General features: G+C 35.2%; 1 protein-coding gene across 2 annotated transcripts in view; it reads left to right on the top strand.

The window, feature by feature from the left end:
• The window catches only part of LOC127849431 (fibropellin-1-like), a 54628-nt gene continuing 27814 nt past the window's right edge, over window positions 1-26814 (top strand). The window contains exons 1-17 of one of the 2 annotated variants that reach the window (XM_052382097.1): window positions 1-201; window positions 2205-2336; window positions 3256-3426; window positions 4630-4755; window positions 4862-4975; window positions 6553-6666; window positions 6938-7048; window positions 8321-8434; window positions 8722-8835; window positions 9124-9237; window positions 10830-10943; window positions 12260-12373; window positions 12657-12770; window positions 14043-14156; window positions 14396-14509; window positions 14800-14976; window positions 15998-16107. In XM_052382097.1, coding sequence (XP_052238057.1) covers window positions 72-201; window positions 2205-2336; window positions 3256-3426; window positions 4630-4755; window positions 4862-4975; window positions 6553-6666; window positions 6938-7048; window positions 8321-8434; window positions 8722-8835; window positions 9124-9237; window positions 10830-10943; window positions 12260-12373; window positions 12657-12770; window positions 14043-14156; window positions 14396-14509; window positions 14800-14976; window positions 15998-16107 — 2097 coding nt within the window. In that variant the 5' untranslated portion in view covers window positions 1-71. Of the gene's footprint in view, window positions 202-2204; window positions 2337-3255; window positions 3427-4629; window positions 4756-4861; window positions 4976-6552; window positions 6667-6937; window positions 7049-8320; window positions 8435-8721; window positions 8836-9123; window positions 9238-10829; window positions 10944-12259; window positions 12374-12656; window positions 12771-14042; window positions 14157-14395; window positions 14510-14799; window positions 14977-15997; window positions 16108-18340; window positions 18699-26814 lie in introns of those variants that run through there. The other variant, XM_052382098.1, reaches the window with a different exon arrangement.

Below are 26814 nucleotides of genomic sequence, written 5' to 3'. Positions count from 1 at the left end.
TCCCCGTGAAATTTGTAAACTGTAACTATTATATTGAAATATATTGAAATCCCTGAAGAGAAGGTTTGCATATGAATTCCAAAGTCAGTTCAGAAACTGTTCGATCGAGCATGTATACAATTAATTTAAAAACAGTTGCTGTATTATGGTGGTATCTGATTTGGAATTTCGAATATTTGAACGCCCAAATCGGAGTAACAGGTATTGAACTTTTGAACTTCCTGTATAATTTTATAAATGTGGGAACTTTAAATATATGTAACAAATGTAAGGTAATTCATTCTTGTTTATCATTCATTGATGTAATGATATTCAATGGTATACGTTTTTACCTGAAACTGTCTGGAACTTGTATGTTGCATATCATCATAAACCTTAATAATACTAGCTAACTGGAGATAGCTTTTATTCTGTGTGGTTTTCTTCCCAATTTCAAAGTAAATCGTAAACAGTGTTCTTGGTATTTGGCTACATCCCTCGAAAGACAGTAAGTATTTGTGTTTTTTTTTGTAAAACATTAGACAAACTAACGCGCTTAAAATAAATAAGTGGCATGTGTCAAATCAATCAAGAGAAAAAAATAACAGTAAATATTTGCAAATAAGTGTAATTATTTTTGCTAACGCTATCGGTTGTGAATCTTATAAGGTTACGTTAAAAACGAAAATAAGAAAACACAGCTTAACGTTTTACAGAAAACAACAACAACAACACAATTTGTAAGCGAAATATTTAAAAGGAAAACAAGATAAATAAGACGAAACTGTATTAAATGAACTGTGTAAGCCTACTTCCAAATGAACTATTAACTACTACGATATCTGCTAATGCAAATACTTCAACAACTCGTATTAGGACTACCACATATCACTAAAAACAAGTTAATCGTCTAAAAAAAGCTTGAAATTGTATTTCACCCGTCTGAAAACTGTATTGAATATACTTATGTGTGAATTTAATTTGAAGTTAATCCTCCAACGATATTAAATTGTCTTAAAATTACAATATTCTGTGAAGACTCTATGTAACTGTTATATAAAAGACAGTGTTGTGTACGCAGCATACAAACACATACAGGTGCATATAATTGAAATCCTGACGGCGATATTGAATTATCGGTCATCAGCTGGAGAGTTCACGTCGCGACCGGGACGAGAGCCACCCGCAGATTTTCTTAAAAACTATTCCGAAAAATCGACAAGCGGGACAATAATGGCGGTATAGTGGGATAGTGGACTCACTACATTGTCTGAGGATGGTCGGATAGGGGAACTTCTGCGGGGGTTCTCTGCCAATCCAGCGAACACCATCATTCTTCGAGCCGGATGTCCTCTCCCGATGATTTCGATGACTCGCTGAACTTGTAAGAATCGCCAAGCGGAATGGTAATTGTTCGTTGATGGATAGTGGTTTCACTACATCATCGGAATAGGGACGAGAGCAGCGGGACATCGGAGGTGGAAGCGTTGAGGACGGACGAAGCGGACCTGGAGCAGCGATGCAGACCAGGGCTGCGATGGGATGGCCTTATGAAGGTAATGGAAGTGTCCCAGTATTCAGTACGCTCAACGTGCTTAGGAACGCGTTCTGGAATTCGGGTAAACGGCTGGTGACTTTAAGATCGACCATAAACACGGCGCAGCGCGCTAGGAGCGGGAAGAGATATACCGGTATCTGTACATTGTGAGCACGATGGGTAAATTTGGGGGTAAATTTGACCTACTTTGGCTGAAAATTAAACAAAATTCCTGAAAGATCACATGGGCATATCTGTGCATAATGTAGTTGTGGAGACTCGTCGACGACCTGTGAATAAACTCTGAATTACAGCAACACGATATTGAATATATTTATACACAGACATCTTTGTGTAACAGTCAATATCAACTTCATGCCCACATACATTTCTTTCAATATAACGATACTATATTTGTTCTGACATGAATAATGAAATTGTAAAGCTTACATAAGAAGTACGACAATGTTTGTCATTTTCGGTATAAGCCTTTACGCCATAAACCAACGTGTCAACACGTATGTTATTTTAAGCATACCAATTAAATACAAATATGCATAGTGTTATTGTGACTAAACGTATAATATATGAATATATTTTATTGCTTCAATATAATTTATGCTTACATTGACTTCACATAATAAAGATGTTAATTATTAAAAAATAAGTAAGGTGTGTGTTATTACAGTGTGCACGGATGGTGGAACAGAATGTGTCGCACTACCAAACTCTATTTGTGATCGGTTCAACACACTGACATGCGTATGCTCGACTGCCCAGAAGTACCAGACTAAACCTGATAAAAGTGGATGTGATTACAGTATGTAACCGTTGATAAATTAAGAATCAAATACAATCGCATTTAAATCGAACCGATCTTTCAATTGTTTCCAATATAAAAGAATTGCTCTTACGTCGTCCCATTTTTTCCCCTGTAACTTATTAGGCTTGTTTACGTTATAGTGGCGTGTAGTATAACTAATGGACAGCACGTGCAAATATTAGGCTATACGTTGGCAAGATTATAAGAAAGATATAAGCCTCAAACTGTTCATTAAGTAAAATATCAAACTTTATTTTATGCTTTCCGATGATTTATAGAGAAATATTAATTTCAATTAAAACTGATATTTCACAGTTTCAAACAGTGAAAAATGGCAGTGAAAATTACCGATAATTTTCATCGTTTTACCGGAATTATTTTTAGATATCTTTGGTTTCCCCAACTAAAGTCAATTTTACAAAGGGCGACTACTCTGCATTGAAGTTTATAAAACATTGATTTCGGATTAGGTTTCCTTTTATACATGTAATACGATTTCGAGGCGTCTAACGGGGAATTATTTTGTCCGGAATGGCAAAAATGTAAAAATATTCATTTGAAAGCACAAAATTGAAAAGCAAATTCATTGGATATGGTGGCATATCGGTTTTTTTCTATGATCACTCGTGAACTAAAATCGATATTCCACCAAATCCAACACATATTCTCTATATGTTCGGCGTTATACCGTCCTGTTCGGTCAATATCTATTTCATAGTTTTACAATTGTTGATGTTCGTAAATAGCCTCATCTAAGTGCGAAAGATTCTTATTTATTTCCTAAAAAATAGTGTATTCTTCCTAATTGTAATTTAAGAGCAAAATTTATTTATTTAAGAAAATATAATTGTTTGATTAAATTAATATTCACGTATAAATAAAAAATATACCAGTAATGTTTATTATTTGGTTGTAGACTGTGGTACACTCACAAATCCCACTAATGGAGCAGTTTCTACAACTGGTACCCTGCAGACCTCAGTTGCTACATACACATGTAGTGCAGGCTTCAAACTAACTGGAGTTAGCAGTAGAACGTGTGTGCTTGGATCAGGGTGGTCAGGCGTAGCCCCGACATGTGTGGCAGGTAATCAAGGGACGAAACTTTTGTTGTCAATGTTGTTCAATAAATGCAACCTCTGCGCAGAGATTTTACTGGACCCAGCATAGCTAGATCAAATCCCTGCCTTCATAGCCAACCACGTGATGATAGCCGGGCCACGTTGTACAATAATTTCACCTTTGTTATTTTTATTTTTTTTTATATTAGGTAATTTATGCTTTATTACGAACCTAAACTTAAACACTATTTTCAAATTAAAATAAAATGATACTACTTTTCAAAATATAATACTTAAATAAATAAAAAAATTCTTCCAAATCTGGTTGGATTTTCTTGTGATGGCATGAAACGAAAACTCTGCGTGGAATTTGAAATTAAAGTTAAAACAATTATCGTTCATACGTACTATAGTATACTAACACCAACAACTATTTTAAACACTCTAACACATACATATTTAGATTTGTTTGACACATGCTATCCGCTGTGCTTGGTTTAGGTAAGCTAGATCGTTGGGGGTAAGTCCCACAACGGTTTTATTTTAATTTAAAGAACCGGCACCATCGTAAGTGTCAAGTGTCAAATTATACCAAAAATTAAACTAGTTTTAGGGCAATAACTAGTTTATGAAATTTGCTGCTTTTAGCATTTGACAAATCAATGTGGAACTTTTTATTATGCTGATCTCGAAAATATAAATAAACCTTGGTTGGGCTTAATACCATTCAAATGTCCTTCTTGAGAAACAAACAATTATAATTTTAGTTAATCAGCGAGCTACCAATTTCAGTGGTATTTGTAAACACATATTGATGTTTTCACTCATTTTCTAAAGATATTATATAAATCAATCTTAACTAGTATGGTCACTAATTCTTTGTAGTTGCCGTCTGAAGGCGGTAACTTAAGCTTTAATAAATATTTTATGGTCAGTGCTGTTTTGTATGAATATAATTTTTTTGTTAAACGGAAAGTGCCCTTGCCTTGAATAAACATCTAACGGAGAGAACATATTCCATTCTGGTTGTGTTTCATTTTTCCTTCCTTAACTCTTGCAGCCAAATATCGACTACGCACATAGAATTATCAAAACAATGTAAATCGTATTGTCAAAGTTTTCAAGAGCAATCATTGACAATGAATATTACTATGAAAGTATGAGAATGTCCGTCTTCAAAAAACATAAGCATTTGTTAATAAACATTTCATTTTATATCGTTTTCCTAGGCATGGTAGGAGATTCCTGTGCAACAGTTACCAACTTATGTGTGAACCTGATCAACGCACCATGTACAGGAGGCACCTGCACCTGTCTCCTTGGATACACACAGAGCACTGACACTGAATGCGTGGGTGAGTTTGGCTTTTACTATCATTTTTCTTTATGTTTGCATTCACTTTTTTACTGTTTAAGCAACATTAACCAATCTGAATTGAGTAATTTCGATTTACTCTTCAGAAATAAACGAATGTGTCTCTTCTCCCTGCATGAACGGAGGCTCGTGTACCAACGACATAGCAAAGTTCACGTGCAGGTGTCCTACTGGATTTAATGGAACAAGATGCGAAATAAGTAAGACAACATTCGTGTATTTGGTTATAATATATTTTTATGTTTGTCTGGCGACCGACTGGCTGAACGGAACATTTTTGTTTTGCAGATGGAGCAGTTTGTAGTGGAATTTGTTTCTTTTAAGACGGTCTGTAATCGTTATACTGTGAACTCATTTAATTTCATTTGCATTAAAAGTTCGTGATTCCGCAAAAATGGGGATATTCGTTGGATTTCAAATGCGTGGATTATTTTTGGTAATGCCTGGTTAAATCTGTGGAATAAAATATTCTTTGAACATTTGATATTGTAGTTAAGCTTTCTCACGAAAATCTACGAAATTAAGACTCCGACGAATAATATTTCTTCCATAGTACAGCTCATGTACGTTTGTACACAGCCAACCGTTCAAGTGCATGTGCAGAAAGCTTCGAATTTCCTTTAGGCCAATCGCCCATGCAAGAACGTGACTTTCAACTCGATACTCGACAGAAATCATAACACTTCGATAAAGAATTTTCTCAAACCGAAAAAACAAATACAAGATTTATTTAATTTAAAATTGTACGCAACAACGTCCACACAAATTAAAAATCCCTTTCAAGAACTCGAATACATACAATAAAACGTGTACGCTGCGTTGTAAGCGTTAAACAAATTAACTACAGTACTGACTTCCATGCTGTGTGAATAAAGATTGTACAACAAGCGATGTGTTAAACAAATGAGTTTCTGTTTGCGCTATTCACTAAACGATGGCAAGCAAGTAGGGTGGAATAAGTAGATTCGTTGAAATATTTACTTATACTTATAAATAATGGAATTCGTCTCCTTATAGATGTACGCATTAAGGTTCTACTAAACCGATCACTATTTTGAAAACGCCTGACTCGGTTGCGAACTTAGGATAAATAATTCTTAACTTGAGCAGATTAAGACAAAATTGTATAGGAATTAAATCAATATAGACACTTTTAAAACATGTTTAATTGTATTATACATTATTTTGTTTGTACATTGTCGACGTGGCTATAACAATGGGTTAATAAACTGATATTGTTATCTAGTTTTGAGTAGAAAAGTACACTCTGTGTATCAACATACAACAACGTGGTCATTTTACTTGTTTCAAACAAAAGAAATCCATGCTTCCGCGAGTTTCATATAATTCATTACTTGAATACAGAAAGAAGTTTTGTACAATTTAAAACTTATTCGTCTTATATATATTTTGGCGTTGAATAACATTTGTCCAGTAAGTAAGAAGTTTACAATTCGCTTGTAATTTTCCATATTTTCCATAATTAATGCAGCGTTTGGTCGAATGTTCAAGATTAATTACCTGCCTGCAAAAGTTCACTTGGAATCCATGTAATATCCCGTTTCTGTATGTGCTTGAATATATTAACACAAATAAGCGACACTTTGCAAAAGCAAAAACAATTGTTTTAGCCTGTTCCAAAAATATTTTCCTAGTTTTTGGCCTATATACACTTTAAGGTAATAAGGACGCAGTGGCATGGACAAATTTCAAAAACAATTATCTTTATTAACATCAGGTTCGTACCATATAATTTTTTGTTTCAAACTTATCGTAGATCCAAACGACTGCATGTCAGACCCCTGTCAGAATGGTGGCGCGTGCACTGACGGACTTGCCACTTACACGTGCAACTGTTTGTCCGGTTACACGGGAGCTACATGTGCTACAAGTGAGACAACTTTGTAATGCTTCAACAGAAAAAAACATACTCGTATGGCAAAAGTATGACAACAATGACTCAGGTTTAATACTTTAAGAGAACGTATGTTAATCATGCAGTTACATAAATATTAAGGGGAGCGATGCTTATAGTCCAAACTTTTTTTTGTTTTATTAACTTTAGTAATGTTCGTATTTTGTCTCATTCATCGGATATACGCTATACTTTGAATGTTTTTATCAGGAATGCCAAACATTCTAAAAAAGTATTGTGCTTACAGACATCAAGTGTTCCTCCACTCCGTGTCGAAACGGGGCTACTTGTAACGATGGTGTCATTGGATATACGTGTTCGTGTGTTGTTGGGTTTACCGGTATCCACTGTGAGACAAGTAAGCATTTTGATTGGCTAATTTTATAAAGGGCGAGCAAAAGCACTTCTACCATATTGTCACGTAATCGTTCATAGTTCATAGACGACACATAGTTACTAACAATGTTCTTTACTCTTAAATTACCGGTGTGTAGCCTATCATTCGATATCTCGTCATGCGCGAATTGCCAAGATGACGAGATTTGTATTAACTACCATTTTCTCGTATCACGCATGGGACAAGTCGGTCCCTCTCTTTTATGTTGGTTTCTCTGCATAATGTAGGATAAAATATTCAACAACACCATGTATCAGTTTCTAGTCCAATTTAATGTCTGACTTAACTAATATTTCGGTTATACAAATACGTTGTGATTGCTACATGATTGTGTCTTTCTCGATCCGTACGTCTCCAAGTCTAAACGCTAACTGCCCTATTCCCCTCTAACATTTGCCCCATGAAACTCTGTTATGAATCCCATTGGTCATTGTTCTATGCGTGTTTATTTCTGGTTGGCTGAATTTCAACCTACTGGAGAAATCACTATTCAAGTATGCACACGTTAAACAGCATTGTGATACCAATAAATAATGCAAATACAGCCTAAGGCTTGTGTCAACAGCATTGTAACCCCTTTGTTGTTAAACATACACCAGATCCAAATATTTAATCTTTTGACCGTCATGCATACTCGCCACTGATATACTTGTCAATATTTCGTACATAAAGAAAACCCAAATATTTCACCCAATGTCTCATCATTATTTGACAATATGAAGTTAATGCAAAACCATTCGATATCACCTACCCATTCGTATTCATATAGGAACTATGAATAAAGCTTGTGAAAACTGTTTTCACATTTGAATAAGGCTTGAAATTATATTATGTTAAAGCACCATATTTTATAAAACAATTATTGATGTAACACCCTATTGATGCAATTGGCTGTATGTAACCCACTATTGTCTATAACGTCTGATGAAACTTTATAATAACGTATGAATTCGAAAACATGCGGACTGCGATCTTAAAAATCGCTGCATTTATCTTTTATTATAAACAAATTGTACGGTTCTAGTTAAAGATCGTATTTTTGGTCGTAACTGCTCATATTTGTTCTAATCGATTCCGAAATACATGCCGTTACATCTGTAATGCACATTTTACGCATTTATATTAATTAATATAATTTTGTTTGATTACACACATTGTAAAAATGACCTAATGGCGCTATTCCAAGAAACTAAACACATACTTATTTTGCCTAACAATGCTGTTTATTATCAGACATAAATGAGTGCATATCAAGCCCATGTAAGAACGGCGCTACCTGCAACGACGCCGCTAACAAGTACAGTTGCACCTGTGCAATCGGCTTCACGGGGACACATTGCGAAACAAGTAAGACAAACCATCATTTTGTACGCATATAATTACTATTAATACATAAATTATGTATCCCACTTTGCATGTTTGAGACATTCTGTTATAGAAACTTTTGAGTACATGTGGGACTTTTATGTTAATAATATATTTTAAACAAGCATCCATCGTACGTCAAATCCGATTTTCTTACATAAGCATAGGTGTTAGTGTTTTTTATTTAAATACACGCAGTATGACTGAATGGCATGTTTTGCATACTACAAGGGCATTTGTATAAGATACATTTCCTTTTTTAATGTAAGACATTGACGACTGCGGATCTAACCCGTGCCAAAACGGAGGAATATGTGCAGACGGAATTGCCAAACATACTTGCTCGTGTGCTGTGGGCTACACAGGAACGAACTGTGAAAAAAGTGAGTTATCATTATAAAGATATTTGTTGTATTGAGTGCGAGTGATTTTAATTTTGATAATGGTCATTTAATTTATCATATAACTATTATTGTAGTGGGTTTTAGTAAAATAGTTTGTGTACGTCCATTAAACGTTAAGAGTTGTAATCCATCAATGTAAACATGACATTAGTGGCGTTTAAGTTATGTAATTATGTTATCTTAAACAAGTGTATGTGTTCGATCTTGTCTCACGTGTAGTGAAGTGATTGCAGTGATTATGCCGGGCTACTGCGTATTAATATTTAGATATCGACGAATGTGAATACAATGCGTGCAACAATGGCGCAACATGCCAGGACAAAGTTGCCGGTTACACGTGTTCTTGTGCAGCGGGCTTTACAGGCGCTTTTTGTGAGACAGGTAGTTTGGCATATGTTTTATTCGTGCAGTTAAGCACAATTGATGAAAGACACATGCTCGTGTACGTATCATGTCAATTCAGAACACGGTATATCGATATTAATTACTGAACGTCTTAACAACAGAAAGTATAATGATCTTTTATAATGATCACGATGGTAAGATTAAAGTCAAATACTTACCGATATTTATAGTACTCAAACAATAATTTATGCGTTATATTTAAACAAGCAACATAACACTCCTCAATAAGAAAAATGTTTAAAATTTATATTTGTTATGTATAATCATCAATCGAAATCGGTGGAAATAAAATATTGTTACGCCATTAATAAGAGAGCCAAATTGTTTAAACTTCCTCATTGACTTATACGCCTGCGTGGTCCAGTGGAACATTAAGTGATACTAGTAATGTGTTTGCTTTTCCTTGGAGACGTCATGTGTAGGCACTTTTTGGATCTGTTTCCTTGTTATTGTATTTTTTTGAAAAATAATTATGTCAAACATTACAATGTTTTAACTACTACCCGTAATTACTCTATGTTTTCGGACACTCTAAGTTTTCGGACACCCCTTTTTTTAGCAAAATAATTATTTTTCGTGACTCTTAATTTTCGGACACACGAGTTTTCATCCATAATTAATGTCTCTAAGTTTTCGGACAGTATATTTTACAGCGCTATTTTACCAAATTTCGGTCCTGTTTTCGACATCTAATGACACTTCGATCATGGGGTTTTACAACCAGATTAACATCATAAAACATGGCAGGTGTATATGCCTGAGGGCAACGGACCATTACATTTGCGTTATTGGGTAAATAACCTTGTAAACCGGTATTAAACACTGGTTTCGCCCGATAGCATAAGCGTTATGACAATTACCGGGGGTAGTGCCAATTAACAGTTCAATTATCTACCGCAATGGTACTCCCCCTTCTCAGTAAACTAACTGTGGCAAATACCAAACGCTTCAAAGTGTGATGCACCCAGGATTGCAAGTTTTACGAACAATGGAAGATGTTCGACAACAACTATCGGAAATGAACAAACAAATAATTTATAGTTTTCTTTTTTATTTCGTTAATTACAGGTTCATACTAGCGAGTATCGGTACATCACATGCTCATCTTTGAACTCGTTGGTCAAAGTACAACCTTGTAGTAACTTTCTGTCAAATAAATTAAGCATTTAAAATTACTTAAAATGCAGTGCAAACATATATAACTGTAATTTGTACTATACGGCTTGGTATTTTACAAGCGCGTGCTATTACCGGTAGTCGTTGATATTATTGGCGCTATTCTCGGACACTTCAAATTTCGACTCTAAGTTTTCGGACACCTGTATTTTGTGAATATTTTTCGCATCTAAGTTTTCGGACACGAAAAAAATTAATTATTTTTAAGTGTCCGAAAACATAGAGTAATTACGGTAGTAAACTAATATGATGCCATTATTAAAAAGTATGAGAATCTTCCTTACAAATTTACTCGAAAAAGTGGTCGTCAAAATAATGTTCATCTGGTTGTCGGATAAATTTTCCTATGGAAATTTCCAAATACCAATACTTGCTGGTTTACTCATTGATAGATATAAACGAATGCACTAGCAACCCATGTCGGAATGGAGCCATATGTGCTGATGCTGTAAATGCTTTCACTTGCACCTGCTTGGATGGATTCAGTGGACAGTTTTGTCAAATCGGTATGTATCAACCGCAGAATGGGTAACATACATGATATGTTAAGTAGTCAAAGAATGGTTTTTAACAGGGTCATAATTATTTTCGAAAACAGATCGTATCCATAAGTTTACATCAACCATACGATTTGAAAATTAAAATTACTGTTGCAAGATGTCTCTCTGTACTAATTTACTACATTTATATTAAATCCGGGAGCATTTTAATGTATACATTATTTTTTAAATTCAAGACAATTTCTTTGAAAGTTGTTATAACTTCCTACGGGGAACAAATCCCTTTAATTATCAAATGTTAAGTAATACGTTTTATGTAGCCATTTCAAATACATGTACAGTACTAGAATAATAGCCGCACGTGATCAATCCAAGACAGCGTTTCGAATATTTTTTAAAAGTAAGATTGAATATATGCGCGTTTATAGCCTTTCATCAACACGGTAATATGTTGAATCACCAAAAACAATGGCGAATGTTGCTACGATGCGGCCATGTCTTGAACTTCTTTTTGCGTGGTTAATGAGTAGATCACAGCGCCTAATTATATTTTTGTCGATATGAAGATACGAGCGTGTCTTATTAATCATTTAAAAATGACGTTTATAAAACGCATACGATAACATACTTGTACATAAACAATGCAATTGTATCAATAACTAATTTGAAATATGGGGCGTGATTTATAAAATCTAAAATTATTTCTGGTATATCAAATGTAGCGAACATGTATTTGTTCTATCAAAACTGTTCAACATTTGCTAAACCTGCGACACAAGTAGATCACTGAATTCCCGCCGCATGTGGCGGGGAGTCATGTGGCGCCATTCATATCTCATTTTCATAACATATTAACTGAACAAATGGTCCATCAGATGAATGTACATGAGGATGGCGAATAAACTTTAAATGTAATAAAATGCACGCATTTATCCGAAACTTGAGTTGACTTCCATAAAGTCATTTAGTTGTAGGATAAAAAAACAACACGTTACTTAAATCAAATCAATGAAACTGAAACACGTGTGGTTAGCGTGTGGCTATGATATTAATTAGTGAACAAATCATTTTGAATGATAAATAATCAAATTATTACGAACAATCAATTTTTCTGTAAAAACTAACAATTCACTATAAAATATTTATATAATCTTGGTCTTATTCAACGCAGAAATAAATATCCTTTCTGGATATGTAATCGGCACTTTGTCTAATTGTCTTGCATGACTATTTCCAAAATTCTAATTTTTTATTAGAATATTTTCAAATACCAAACAATATATTGGGCCGCTTCCAAATCCTTCACTGTTCCTCATTGATAGATGTAAATGAGTGCACAAACCACTCCTGCAAGAATGGAGCAATATGTGTTGATGCTGTGAATTCTTACACTTGCTCCTGCATTGATGGATTCAGTGGACAGTTTTGTCAAATAGGTAGGTATCAGCATTACAATAATTAGCATAAATGCACCGTTTATTATTCGAAAGATGGTCCTTTTTAACAGGGTCATTGTTATTACCAAAAACGGATTGTATCCATAAATATAAATCAGACATACTAAGTCGCAATTAAAATGGGCTTCATTTTGTCATTCAGAACTGCAACGTCAATGCTTATGGTTCAGTATATATAAAATTTCATGAAAATATTTCTGTATTCAACAACAACTTTGTGTTATGCATTCGACATCATTATTTGAAGAAGATTACGTTATAGATATCAACAACTGCATTAATCATTCCTGCCAGAATGGCGCAACATGCTTAGATGGCATCGCAAAGTACACGTGCGAATGTACGCCTGGTTTCAGCGGAACATTGTGCCAATATAGTATGTTGTACACAATTGAGAAATTCTTTGAAATAATCGTATAACAAGTACCTTCCTAAAAACCTATCAACCTTCCAACCTACGCACCTACCCCCCATACTCAACCCTAAAAAACACCCACCCAAACCCATCCACCGACAAACACCCAATACGGAAATCCATACAATGCAACCTACCACACACCTACCGACCCAACCATCCTCTGCCCGCCCGAAACCAGATCACCCGCCCGAAAAACCGCCCGACCACCCGCCCGCCCGAAGCCCGACCAACAAACCCGACCACCGAAAACCCATCCTGAACCTCAAACCCACCGAAACCCATACACCCACCTACCGAAACCCATGCACCCACCCACCAAAACCCATACACTCTCCCACCGAAACCCATACAACCCACCCACCGAAACCCATACCCCACCCACCGAAACCCATACACCCACCCACCGAAACCCATACACCCACCCCACCGAAACCCATACACCCACCCACCGAAACCCATACACCCACCCACCGAAACCCATACTGCCACCCACCGAAACCCATACACCCACCCACCGAAACCCATACACCCACCCACCGAGACCCATACACCCACCCACCGAAACCCATACACCCACCCACCGAAACCCATACAACCACCCACCGAAACCCATACACCCACCCACCGAAACCCATACACCCACCCAACGAAACCCATACTACCACCCACCGAAACTCATACACCCACCCCACCGAAACCCATACACCAACCCACCGAAACCCATACACCTACCCCCCGAAAACCATACACCGAAAACCCACCCACTCACCGAAACCCAATAGCAACCCATCCATCAACCAACCAACCCACCCACCCACCCATCCACCCAAAAACACCCACCCAAACACACCCACACACCCGCCGAAACCCATCCAAACACCCAGCCTACGAAACCCACCCACCCAAAACAACCCACCCGACCACCAAAACAAATCAAAGCATCCAGCTACCGAAAACCTAAACCAACCCACCAAAACCCACCCACAGAAACACTAATCACCAACATACCTGCCTGTTTGCTTGTCTGTATGCCTGCTTGCCTGCATGCCTAACTAGCTGCTTGCCTGCCGGCCGACCAGCAATCATGGCGGCCTGCCTGCCTGTCTGCCTGTCTACCTTTCCACTTGCCCACCTACACACCAAACCACCCACCCACTCAGACCAACCCACCCTTGTGAAACAATAATGTATGACAAGGTATATACTTATCATGTTTTCCAATATTTTCAGCTGTGAATGCATGCACATCTAACCCTTGCAGAAATGGCGGAACTTGTAATTACTCATGCGGTAAATATACGTGTGACTGCACACCTGGATATACTGGAACAACCTGCGCATCAGGTATAATGAAGTATAATAAAGTAATTTTAAATATCTACTATATTTGCGATTACGACACAATCTTTATGAAAGCAAAAATAGTGTATGCATTTAATGTCTATGGTACAGCTCAGACATTATATTTAACTTAACTTGCCCGCATTTTGGCACGTGTACATTTCCATGTAGTTTGGGAATTAAATTATTCGTGTTTTACAAGCAAATTTTATTATATGGTGCATTTATATACATTTATTCAGACGTCAACGGGTGCTCCAGTGTCACGTGTCAGAACGGAGGCAAGTGTGTGGACGGTCTGAACTCGTACACATGTCTGTGTGAGCAGGGATTCGATGGAAGACACTGCGAAAATGGTAGAATTCAAAATACGTGAATTTATTAAATAGGAAAATACTGCCGAATCGGGAAAACAAATACAATGAACTAATTGATTGCAGTGTCCAGTGTAATTGATTGCCAATGCCTCTTGCTTTCGTGACAAATTTATTAATATAGTACTCTCTATAATTATTTTACGTAGTCTTCTAGACTATGTTTTATAATTCCAGCCATATCCATAACTATTGTGTTATTAATTGGTTCATCATGTAAATGCAATATTTGAAAACATATCCACTGTAGCAAAAATCCGCGTGTATTACAGGCGCATGCCCTGTGCTACCCGACATTCCACACGGACACGTGGACATGTCATCGGGGCGGCATGTGGGTTCCATAGCCATGTATTCCTGTAACAACAACTACGCACTCGTGGGCCTTTCAGTTCGATCATGCGAAACCAACGGGATGTGGAAAGGAGCAATACCTGAATGTGTATACGGTACAAATATGTGTTTTTATATGTATAGTCTTGTTTATCATTTGAGTCAAATTATTTTATTAAAAACGTGCTTGCCGTCTTTGCACATAATTTGCATAATTTGCCTATAATAGACAACATAGTAGATATTTTTACACATTTTTTGAAACCGAGGGTAGTGCTCACTCTACCCGGTGGCAAAAGCTTAACTTGTCAAAATCGAACAGTTAATTAAGATACTTACACATTTTTAAAACAGAAGGTACACATCGATTCAGCTACATGTATCAACATCCGTCGGGTAACATCACATACTTTAATAGAATGCACATCACAAAGTCTTCAGCTTGATCAAAGTCAAGCATTGTGTACTTACCAAACTAAGAAACATAATTATAATGATGTCGGCTCAGGATTTTCGAGGCCTAATATTCGTTTAGAAAATTTAAAATTTCGAGATTGTTTTGGAAATTCAATTGTAATGATTTTTATATAAACAACGACACAGTAAAAAAGGTGCACGCCTATCGAAATTAATTCCTTGAGCATTTTATTGAGTTAATTCAATTACAATTTTTTTTTAAAAATAGTGTTTGATCAGTATTTCGGTGACATCGATAAAAAAGAAAGAATTTAAGAGTTCGTACCATTTTCCTTACCAAATTATATGTTTTGGGCATCTTCCTAATATCTTTTCTTACTAATGCTAGGTAAGTATGTATATTGGCTGAGCAAAACTGTGGTAATTACGTTTAATTGTTCCGGGAGAGTTAGAGAAGTCATCCGCAGATTCTAAAAAGCTGCCAGACACTTCGTGTTGCGGCCAAATGTTTCTCGCATCCGGATCCCGAATCTGTTTGCAGTAGCGGTTCTCTTCTTTTTCACAGATGACGGCAAGCTTAGCCGTGTTAAAGTTTCTTCAAATCATTAAGTACACATAGACACTAACAAAATATTCTCTATTTAAACCGATCATTTACAATTGCATTGGTTAAAACCACTAAAAGTTTGTACAACAATCATGTCTTGCCTGTGTTTTCAGTGTTTACGACTGGTCTGGTGTGGGTCGCCCTCGGCGAGTTTGGACTACTTATCGTTGCAACCAGCGCTTTCTGCATTTGGAAAAGGCATAGAAAATTCTGTTTGAACAAGGTACATATTTTAGGAGAACATATGGGCATATGAAAACAAATATATTTTCCGATGTTTATCTTTAACGATCACGTAAATCTATTTGTCATTCATTCCAAAAGCATTTTTTAGCCTAAAGTTGATTTTAGGGTAGAAGAAACCTCTTCGTGTCGGATAAACTTGTGCTATTCATGCCTACAAGCCGTCTTCCTTCTCCTACATGCATATAACGGACTACTTGTGTGGTCATTCATTTCCGGTTAAACATCAAATGCAGTTAAGACTCAAAGGCTCGTTAAAATATTACAACATCCTTATTCCTTTTTTTAAATCAGACAAAATACATATATTGGCTGTTTATATTTTACAAATTAATGTACATTGTAAGTAAGCCTTATGTTATTAATCCATAACAGCGTTTCCTTTTATCGTTTAATTGATTGCAAAACACATGGCCCGATTTGCACGCGCTTACCAGCTGAAGTAATCACTTGATTGCATCATTTAATTCAATAACGGTATGTTGAAACGCATTTGTATTTATATATAAGGTATTACAATTTGAAATGGATACAATCATCTAATGTGAATTAAAGTATTGGACTACTTGGTTCGAATGAAACAAATGACGGTTTGAAAACAGTGTCAGTTATCTAAAAGAGTATTATATCTAATAATATTTGTGCATTGTCCCGAAACTTTTCACGGGAAATTGACGTTCAATTCAAATGGTAATTTATTTGATGAATTAGGATTTTCTGTGTTAGTTGATCAAAGAAGGTCTAACCACAAAGCGTTGCCTGTTTGCAATTATTTTAAAATGGAATACACGGATTTCGTGTGCTGATTTTCAACTCACAATTAAATTAAACAAAACATAAAGCAAATAAACATAATGATTGTCACCCGTGGCATTACTTTGGTCAGTAGAGCAAGACCATGTATATGTTCGACTTTATATGCGAGGTTCTAAAAAGTGTGTCAACAGAACAGTTTAAGAAGGTAGTGTATTTACTCAAATAAACAATATCGGCGGGGACAAATACTGCATTATGCTTTACGTAGTGATACACATAATGAAAGTTGAACATTGTAACCATTTGTTTGTTTAGTGTTTTTCTTTGGTAAAACAAGAGTTTTAGTCGGAACAAAACCGTGGGTGTTCAACTTGAGTGTTCAACTTTTCAACTTTAAAGGCTGATTAAATTTGAATAGAAGCATATAACGATATTTTGTCTTGTTAGCTTTTCTACTCTGCTTTTATATATAATTCTTAAAATAACATAAAAACTGAAAAAGCAACGAATATTTCGCAAAATATTTTATAAAATAAAGTTAACCGCAAAACATCAGTGTTCCTTATAGCAAAAGCCTAAATTTCAACGCTAGATATGGCATGGTAACATGTATTTAACGAAATACAAAATGCTGGTTTTTTGTGTGGCACAATATATTTTAATTTCACGCAACGATATCTACTCATAAGACATACGAACACTAACATGGTAAATGAACATGTGTTGAATATATTGTCCCACACAAAAACAAATAAGAGCATTTTGTATCTTATTAAATCTATGTTAGTTCAAGACCAGATATAGAATTTACATTTTAACTATTGCTATATGGAACATTAATATTTTATGTGTTTTCTTAATTTTTCGAAATATTGTACGAAATATTCGTTGATGTTTGTGTGTTTATGGGCTTTTAAGGATGATTTCGTTTGGCATAGCCAGGAAAGATTACGCACAATTGTAATACTACTACGCAGAGTAAATTTCAGTTATTTTAATATTGTTTTGATTATTGTATTTAACAATTGAATTATATAATTTTGTTTCAGCTTAAAATACTTTTTTTCAAATCGTTGGATAATTGAAATATAAACAATTAAACAGACACAAAATATTTTCTATTTAGTTACGATTTGGAGCATGCTTTTTAATCAAGTATCTTAAAATAATAGAACGCCAAAAAATTATGAGAGAAAGACATATTTGTTTGTAAAGGCGTTACAAACAACAGAAATCGAAAACGTCATTGTATATATTTTTTATTTTGCTTATTGTTTTACAAAAATAAAGGGACACTTTTGGACTTTTGCACAAAATAAAATAATTTTACTTTTCAGAATACTCAAATGAGTAACCTATTTTTGATTGCAAGCAAATATTAATAGATAGATGCAAAGCAACATGTACACACAAGCAAATATACAAGACGTAAAAATAAATGTAGGTCTAAATTACAGCCGTCAACTAAAATCGCTGGAGTCAACATCAGAAAAAGCAATGCGTATGATTGTCTGAATGAAGGTGAAGCGTCGGGCACACAGGAATACGTCTCCATGAGTCACGTGGGAACGGAAGTGGCTCGTGGACAGGTGGACACCGCTCTCTCAAACATTTGAAGAGTCTGACAAGAAAACCGTTGTTGCGTTAGTTTATTTCGCCATCAAGTTGAATGACAAATAACAATCAGACGAACATCGTTGCTCCGCATTTATGTCTTATCAATGTCGTTTTACAACGCTTTGAAATTATTCGATAGAGTTATTCGATCTTGTTATATAATTTGCAATTGAAATATTAAATAATATGTGTATTGTATATATTAATTGAATCCAATGTTCAACTGTGCCCCGCCCTGTTCCTACTGATGTTTAATACAAACACTTGTACAACCGTCTGTTGGAGTTTTGAGTCGCAGGTCACTCAAAAAGTGCCGCTGGTACTAAATAAAACATACTAACTATTATGTTGTCTTAAGAATCTTTACAGTTTGTTTCGGAGGTTCGGAGGAATGTTCCCTTTTGAGCAGAATAAAAATGACATATTGATACCCCGCAATTATAATGGCGAAGGTCATATAGTTTTACCCCTGGCTGTCTGCGTGCGTAAGTGAGATTCGAAATCCATGGACGTAAATTATCATCATATCAAGAGAACGTGTCGCGTGGAACACCATGCCGCTAGCTTTAAGGTCAATGTCATAGGGGACGCTTGGAGTTTTTGAATATTTGTAATAGTGATAACAGATGTTCATGTCACTGTCAGCTGTAATGCACTCTCAAATTTCAATAGGACATTTTATATGCACTAACCTTTGTGCTTGTGTAAAGGTCATTTTCATATGTTTGAAATAGTGCTTTATTCGTAGCAACAATTACAAAGGCCTGGTACATGCATGCTTTATTAACTGTTCCCATGATGTCCTTCATACATCACTTGTTTCTGTGTCTAGAGACATGTAGCGGGATCATCCGTATCCTTCGGACTAGTTTCTAGTTTTCCTTGTTTTTACTTGTTTTTACAAAGTATTGCTGCTACAGTGATGACACTTTACAAACATTGACCATCATGTTATGCGTTCCTCTACAGTTTTCAACATAACCGGAGTCATTGCAAATTAAGCAGCAAATTATTAAATAAAAATGTGCGCGCGCAGGTAAAACAGTATTGCTGCAAGATTAATGAAACTTTCATAGCTTTTATGTTCATGATTATGGACTTTGAGAAAAGACACATTAGCAGTTTCCATTAAGACGATATATTAAATGTCGACATATTTATACATTTGGTATTTGGGTCGCATCTATGGTTTCGTAATAACATCTGCAACTTATTGTGAACATAAAAAATACATTGTTATTCTTTAACCTATTACAAGAGAGTGAATCGCACTATTGTACACAAATATTTTCATTTCACTAACAACGATGTTTTATGTACAGGTCTAAGAAATGTAAAAAAGAATAGTCATAATTTATTTTAACAAATAGAGCAAACGTGTTCAATTGTACGGTGCAGACGATTGTTTAATGCACTGAAACTAGATTTCGAATGAAAAAATGCTAATATAAATAATAAAAATGTTGAAAATAGTGAACTTAGCATTTTTAAATACTGACCGCTCGTCACATATTGCCGAGTTTTAAACTATTCCATATCTTCAAAGGTATTGATTTAACAAAGAATATAACGACTGTATCATCTATATACACACACATGTGAAGTTGATCCGAATTAGGTAAATAATAATAATAATAATAATAATAATAATAATAATAATAATAATAATAATAATAATAATAATAATAACAATAATAATAATAATAATAATAATAATAATATAAGAAATCACTTCGTATGGGTTAAAATAAAATATTCATACCGGCTCAGCTCATCAGGGCTTATAAATATATATAATATAATGTCAAATTTTATACATTTAAAATTGGCGTTAATAAATTAATAAATTCAAATACCCAGTTCCAGTATATACATCTACATTTTTAATTGCGTTTATACTAAGACATAAACAGGAAATCACATATTTTGTTTACTATTTGTTTATTTAAACACGGAGAAGGACTTGCCTTTGTTATAAAACAACAATAGACGTCCTCGGCATTTCATATAAAAAGTTTCCCATGACAGAAGACCTGTGACGTAGTCTTCCGCCCGATTAGCAATTATATGAGCCGGCATACATTCATCATATTCATATCTGATCAGTGTGCGCAACCTCAAATAAGTAAACTTATTTTATTCAACAATTTTTAACTGTGCGTCTTGTGTAGATTAACCTGAATCATGGGCGAAACCTTTTTCGTGGCCGATTAATATACCGTGATGTATTGGTAGACAGCAGACTGTACCTTGAACCGCAACATGATCTCACGCTTTCAATTGCCTGCAATAGACAATGACAATTCAATCTTTTATAACAATATTAAATGGTTGTATCGCATGAAAATCGAGTATATACACATATACCTCAAATAGTAATACATCATAGTTTTTGAAAATGAAAAAGAATGATTTAAAATTATAATAACTGTTACTCTTGAAATAAAGGACATGAACGACTGCTCCTCGGTTACACACACAATGCCACAGTTAAAATAACATCAAAGCTGGGGTCGTCACATTCGAACGGTCAAAGCAAAGCACTCAAGAGGTTGAACAAGTCGTTTACTAACAACCCTGTGCTATGATTTGATGGATATTAATTCATTATTGACGTTGATTACACTAGTGAAAAACTCGAGTTTTGGGATAAAGTTTAACAACACTGTTAACCTTATGTGTAAATTGTGAAGGGTCAATTGTTCAATATTCTGACAGTACATTTTCTTAGATTTTGGACTGTTACATAATGTTATGTGACAAGCGCAATATTAGTGCTTTAGCTTTAAAATGAATATTACGATAATGAAAAAAAACGTGGCTTTGTTCAAACAGATATTTGTGATATTGAATCTTGCATACATGCTCGTCGCCAATTACTAAGGAATTGTAGAATACAATAATGTTTTAAAACATAGTCCTTTGCCCATAATATTCCCCTGATGGAAACACGTTTTGTAGGCATTTAATTTGGAACATATAATACAGGAAGTGATTGCAATTTCGGTGCAAGTGCATTTTGTGCTTTAAAAAACACAACAGAAAATACCATATCTTAGCGATTAGGAGTTAACACTAAATTATTGGCGAAACGATTATGAATATATGAATAAAGATCATCTAAATTAATGTTAATGTGTTCACCTGAGAACTTTGTTCTCAAGTGGAGCTATTGTTTTAGCAAATTACCACTCCAGAGGCCACGCATTTTATCCATTATGTATGAAACTGAGTCAATTTGTTCATCTTGACAATACATAGGTAAAATTTGAAATTAGGTCAATTACATCCACAAATCTGGTCACATAGTGCTAATCTTGATAAACGTGTTTCCAATGTATGGCCACATTTATATCACAGTTTTAATGATCTTTGTCTAAAATTTATATTTACATCTAGGCGAGTTTGATTCTGGGTCATGTGCATAACCAACTAAATCACATGGAAAGATCTCAGAAAAAAAACTTAAAACTACTCTAGAAGCCACATGTATGACAAAATCTCGATGAAACTTTGACATAATGTTTATTTTGACAATATCTAGACCAAATTTGGGTCACATGTTTCCAAAACCTAGGTCATCAGGTCATATCTTAGGAACCCATATTACCACTTGAAGCTATATTTATGACTCATTCTTAAAGAAACTAGGTGCGATTTCTTTTTCTTGACAATATCAAGGCAATCTTTTAATCTGGGTCAAGTGGATCCAAATATTATGTCGCCAGTTCAAGTCTTCGATAATTGTGTACTTAGAACTCGGTTGAGCACTTAACACTTTTTCCCTATTCGTCTTTCATACTGGCAATTATTTGTATCATTTGTATTATTGTCTTTTAAAATGAATTCATTTGTAAATAATATTCTGTATTATATTATGCATATAAGTGTATCATGCTATGCAAGAATGTTCATAATTCTTTCCAACATGATTTATTGTTCCAAAGTAAGTGCTATTAATTTTGTTGCTTATTTTGTTCAAATTAAACAGTACAATAACACACATTTCCTTTTAGTTGTTAATACGTTTTGTCTAGGCGTCAGGTACATGTACGTAAGTCACTAAATTTTTTGACACCTTTTTCGGCGTAAGCTGTATTAAGCCAGCTTTTCACCCTGACTTGACCTTTGTAAGTGTCCAATAATATTCAAATAAAATTTCCCGCGGCTAGGTACGAATGAATACACTTCATTTATTCCATTGGCTGATTTGAGTATAACACCAGAACATTGGAAACATATCCGCGTCTTTGTAACACTGTTTTACTGCATGAATCAATTTTATCTCTAATGAAAAGGCTCAATAGATAGAACAGTTTTACAATCAATTTTCGACATAAATACAGTTTGTGCGTTCACCTTTTATTTTCAGAGAATTACCAGCGCAAAAGCGTTTATACTAAAGGCTATATTCTCATATTTAGTACTTACTTGCATTGCATTTCAACCCGCGAGGTTTCGGGTCAATTCGCGGCCAGTGTGTGAAAGTCAGAGTTTATATACAGTTCATCACCGGAGTTCGCAGAAGGGGTTGCGATCTTTTCATTGAAGGAAAAAATTGGAATTTATGCTATTTTTGTCTGATGGAGTAAATAGTTCGTTTAGTCGCTTTGTCGATATATCAATATTTTAGGCACAGCTGTTGCCTTGGTCGTGTACAGTTGGCGTAAACAAGCCGTCGTTTCAGCAGCAGAATTGTTACCTAACTTTAATGCATTGCATTCCAATCTGCAAGGTATCAAGGTCAGTTTGCGGTCAGTTGCAGAAATCTTTATATAAACGCCGTCTCGTAAACTTTGTGCACTTGAAGTCTGTTTTGATCAGAAAGATACTAAATAAAGATATTCGGCGATATTATTGTGGTATGTCAATCATCGATTTTTAATATGTTTTCAACATTTGCATGATAAGGACCAATTTTGATATAATTAATTAGAAATATTTATCCATTTAGACCAGTTTATTAAGCATGAGCACAATAATTCACTATACTATAATTATGCAATTAAATAAGATTCGAGTATTGCCGGCTGACCTATATGCACTCGTTTATTTTCATGTTTCTTGTGTTTTTCTTTTCTGTAAATATAGATATCTGAGTAATAATATCACATAAAGCAAAATAAGCCACGAAATCTGGCGCAACACCCCGTAATTGATTTGCTTGTGATGTAGCTAAGAACTGCGCAGAAAAAAGGCATCCGCTACTTTTTATCTCATAGAGATAACTTTTGATCGTTCATAAACATCGACCACAATCAACGCCGTATATCTTTTTTAAAGATATTTCTTGTTATAGGTTTGGCTGATACTATCCACAGCTAAAAGATAATATGACTGCAACCAGATTTAACACTAATTTGAGTAAACGAAATATACTGTGTAAGGAATAAATCGACGCATTCCCCATTTCCAAAGGAACACTGTATTTGACGGCTTCTTTCTCAAACGATAATAACCAATAGCACATTCATACAAAATAGGTCAGTACGTCAGTAATATACTTATATTATTCTACAAGAATTTTTGCTTTATTTGAGACGCATATATTTCAATGAACAAGATATATTTTAGATCGGATGCATGTACATTTTTCACCAAACATTCGTTAGCAAACCTATATTTGCCCTAAATCCGGCTTTGGTGCAGTGTCCTAGAGCTGGAAATAACTTTTGCCAATACATTTTTGAAGTCAGAAAAGAATCAGCAAAACGGACTTCGAAATGCATTGGTCGGCTACGAGATCTATCAATGAACACATGTAACTTAAAAATGTCGGTGAGGTAATCATTCTGCCTTACGTTTTGTATTTGCCTGGCCTTACATCCGTCGACAAGACATGTTATTACTATTGATACAAACGGGGACTATCAGTTTACCCCGGGTTCGTCCTTGTGTCCGTCTGAAAATGGATGTAAAATAAGTATTTTACCTAAGTTCTCGAAACTTGGTATGTGAATAGAGGGCCATTTTGGGAATATGCAAGTTATCTCTTTTTGTCTTTTGAAAAAAGCATTGTGGTTGCTTTGGGTACGGAATTAATTGAAAACTAAAGCCTGGATTCTGCAATAACTCAAACATTATTTGAGTTAAGTGCATGAAACTTATTTTGTGGACAGAGTGCCAAATGTACTTAATTTAAGATTTTGCCGTAATGCAAAAAGTATTGTTCTGGTAACAGATGTTATGGTTACATAAATAAATAAACACTAAAATCTGGCTTCTACTCAATCTAAAAAAATACGTAAGCTAGGGCGATTAATCTTAACATGTATTAGGAAACCGTTTTTAAGCTGGGATGATAAAACTCAGTAAGTGAAAAGGAGGCCATATGGTGAATATGCATTTGATCGCCCAATATAAATTATGTTTTTTTTATATAGGAGTGAATGAATCATGCGATAACTCATTAAGTAATTAAGATTGCTATAAAGCTTGGTTGATCAAACTCTGTAGATAGAGGGCCATATCTGAAAGAGGGACGTTGCATCATCTGTAAGTTTCTATCCGAAAAACAACAACACTGGATCTTGCCATAACTCAAACAATTGTTAAACTATGTTGATAAAACTAAGTATGTGGATAGAAGTCTTTATATGACATCTGCAGTTTTTTTTTGTCAGACTAATGGTTGCAGGAGTAAACGAAAACTTAAATCTAGATACTTCAACAATACAAAACGTACTTAAGTTTATTTAATGAACGTTTGTCCGTTGGACAGTTATTCGTAACCACTTAGGGGCGTCGTGCCATTGCTAAGAGCCAAAGAAGTATGTGACGTTCGGCAACAACTTTTCCTTATGATTTCGTTGAAAATGGGGAATGGTCAACGAGTGGTAGACATGTAAACGATTCCGCTAATGGAGGACTAGGTTACCATGTCTTTCTTGTCATATCCTTTCCCTTTCATTTGATTTTGTTACGGATCGAGATGAAGAATGTGTAGCTTGTAAACAAATTTGGATTATTGAATACGTTGTACACGTCAACAGCGCCGTAAGCACTTCGCGTATGATATATCGCAACTTCTTGCTCACCGTAAGAACGCATTCGACGTTGTAGGGACGCTAGGGAGATGCATTATAATGCAATGAGTACGCCGTAAAGGCGACGTGTGATCGCAATAAAATACCAATTTTGTATTTAAGAAACATTTCCCGGCGACCACGACGCTTTGATATGTGTTTAGAACGACATGAAAGCGCTATGGTATTACCGTACGGTGTGAGTGGGGTTTAAAAATAAAATGACATATTCATATTGTTGATCAGTACTTCGAGTGTTTTGTCCTACTCGTCTTTCTCGCTTTATTAACACAACCATTTGTAGAAAAAATGCGATCGCTTTGGGTACCAGCTGGTGAAAGTGTATTTTGATCCGGATGTCAAAGATGTCGTAACGTGCGCATGCGCCTTGACCGGAACGAGAAGCGTTTCAAATGTCACACGCGGTATCAATAAGCTTTCCGATCACAGCCCTAAAAAACAAACCTGAAGTAAAATCCATGCGCATACCTATCAACGGATTACATTTAAAATGAAAAAAAAAACACAAAAAACTATTTGTTATACAGACACAAATACTTTTCAAAATGGAACATTTCAGCTATTAACAAAATGACTAAAAATTTGTCGAAATACCAATGATAAGTTCAAATTAAGATGCTATTTACAAAAACCTTTATTGCTGAGGTGGAAAAATTATATGAATTATGATGTGCATGACGTAACTATGTAGAAGGTAAATCCATCTAAATTCACGTTAGACATGTCAAAAAATGTTTGGTTTTCTACAGGTCCAATATTTGAATCACATTAATGCGATTATTCAACGATGTGCGTTTTCCACACATTGAATTATGCATTTTATTTTATTAAGAGCGGGCATAGTCATGTAAGTATTCGGGTGGACATTGAAGTAATTTTTTGCATAATATGGCAATGTTGTTTTCGATTATAAACACAAACCATCCCATCGTTGGAAGCTCATCCGCCGTTACCCGTCGACCTGTAATTACCTCCGCCCGCTACAAAAAGCGGGAAGTACGTGTTGTTGTCGCATACGCAAGTCTACGCAATGGTGCCGTTCGTTGCACCGTCCACGCTATCAAACAGCGACAAATGCTTCAAAATAGGTGAATATTTCGAAATTGCAATGATGAAAATGATAATAAGACCTACGCTTGAACTCGCACCATCTTTTGCACTGATCGTATTTCGGAAACATATGTGAAGAACACGACTTATTTGGCATAATGTAATCAAGCCAAAAACATAACAGTGCATTACTGTTAACTAGGAAACTCTAAAATGTT

The sequence above is a fragment of the Dreissena polymorpha genome, chromosome 1, assembly GCF_020536995.1.
Source record: "Dreissena polymorpha isolate Duluth1 chromosome 1, UMN_Dpol_1.0, whole genome shotgun sequence".
NCBI lineage: Eukaryota > Metazoa > Mollusca > Bivalvia > Myida > Dreissenidae > Dreissena > Dreissena polymorpha.
This window is presented reverse-complemented; position numbering and strand designations above follow the sequence as displayed.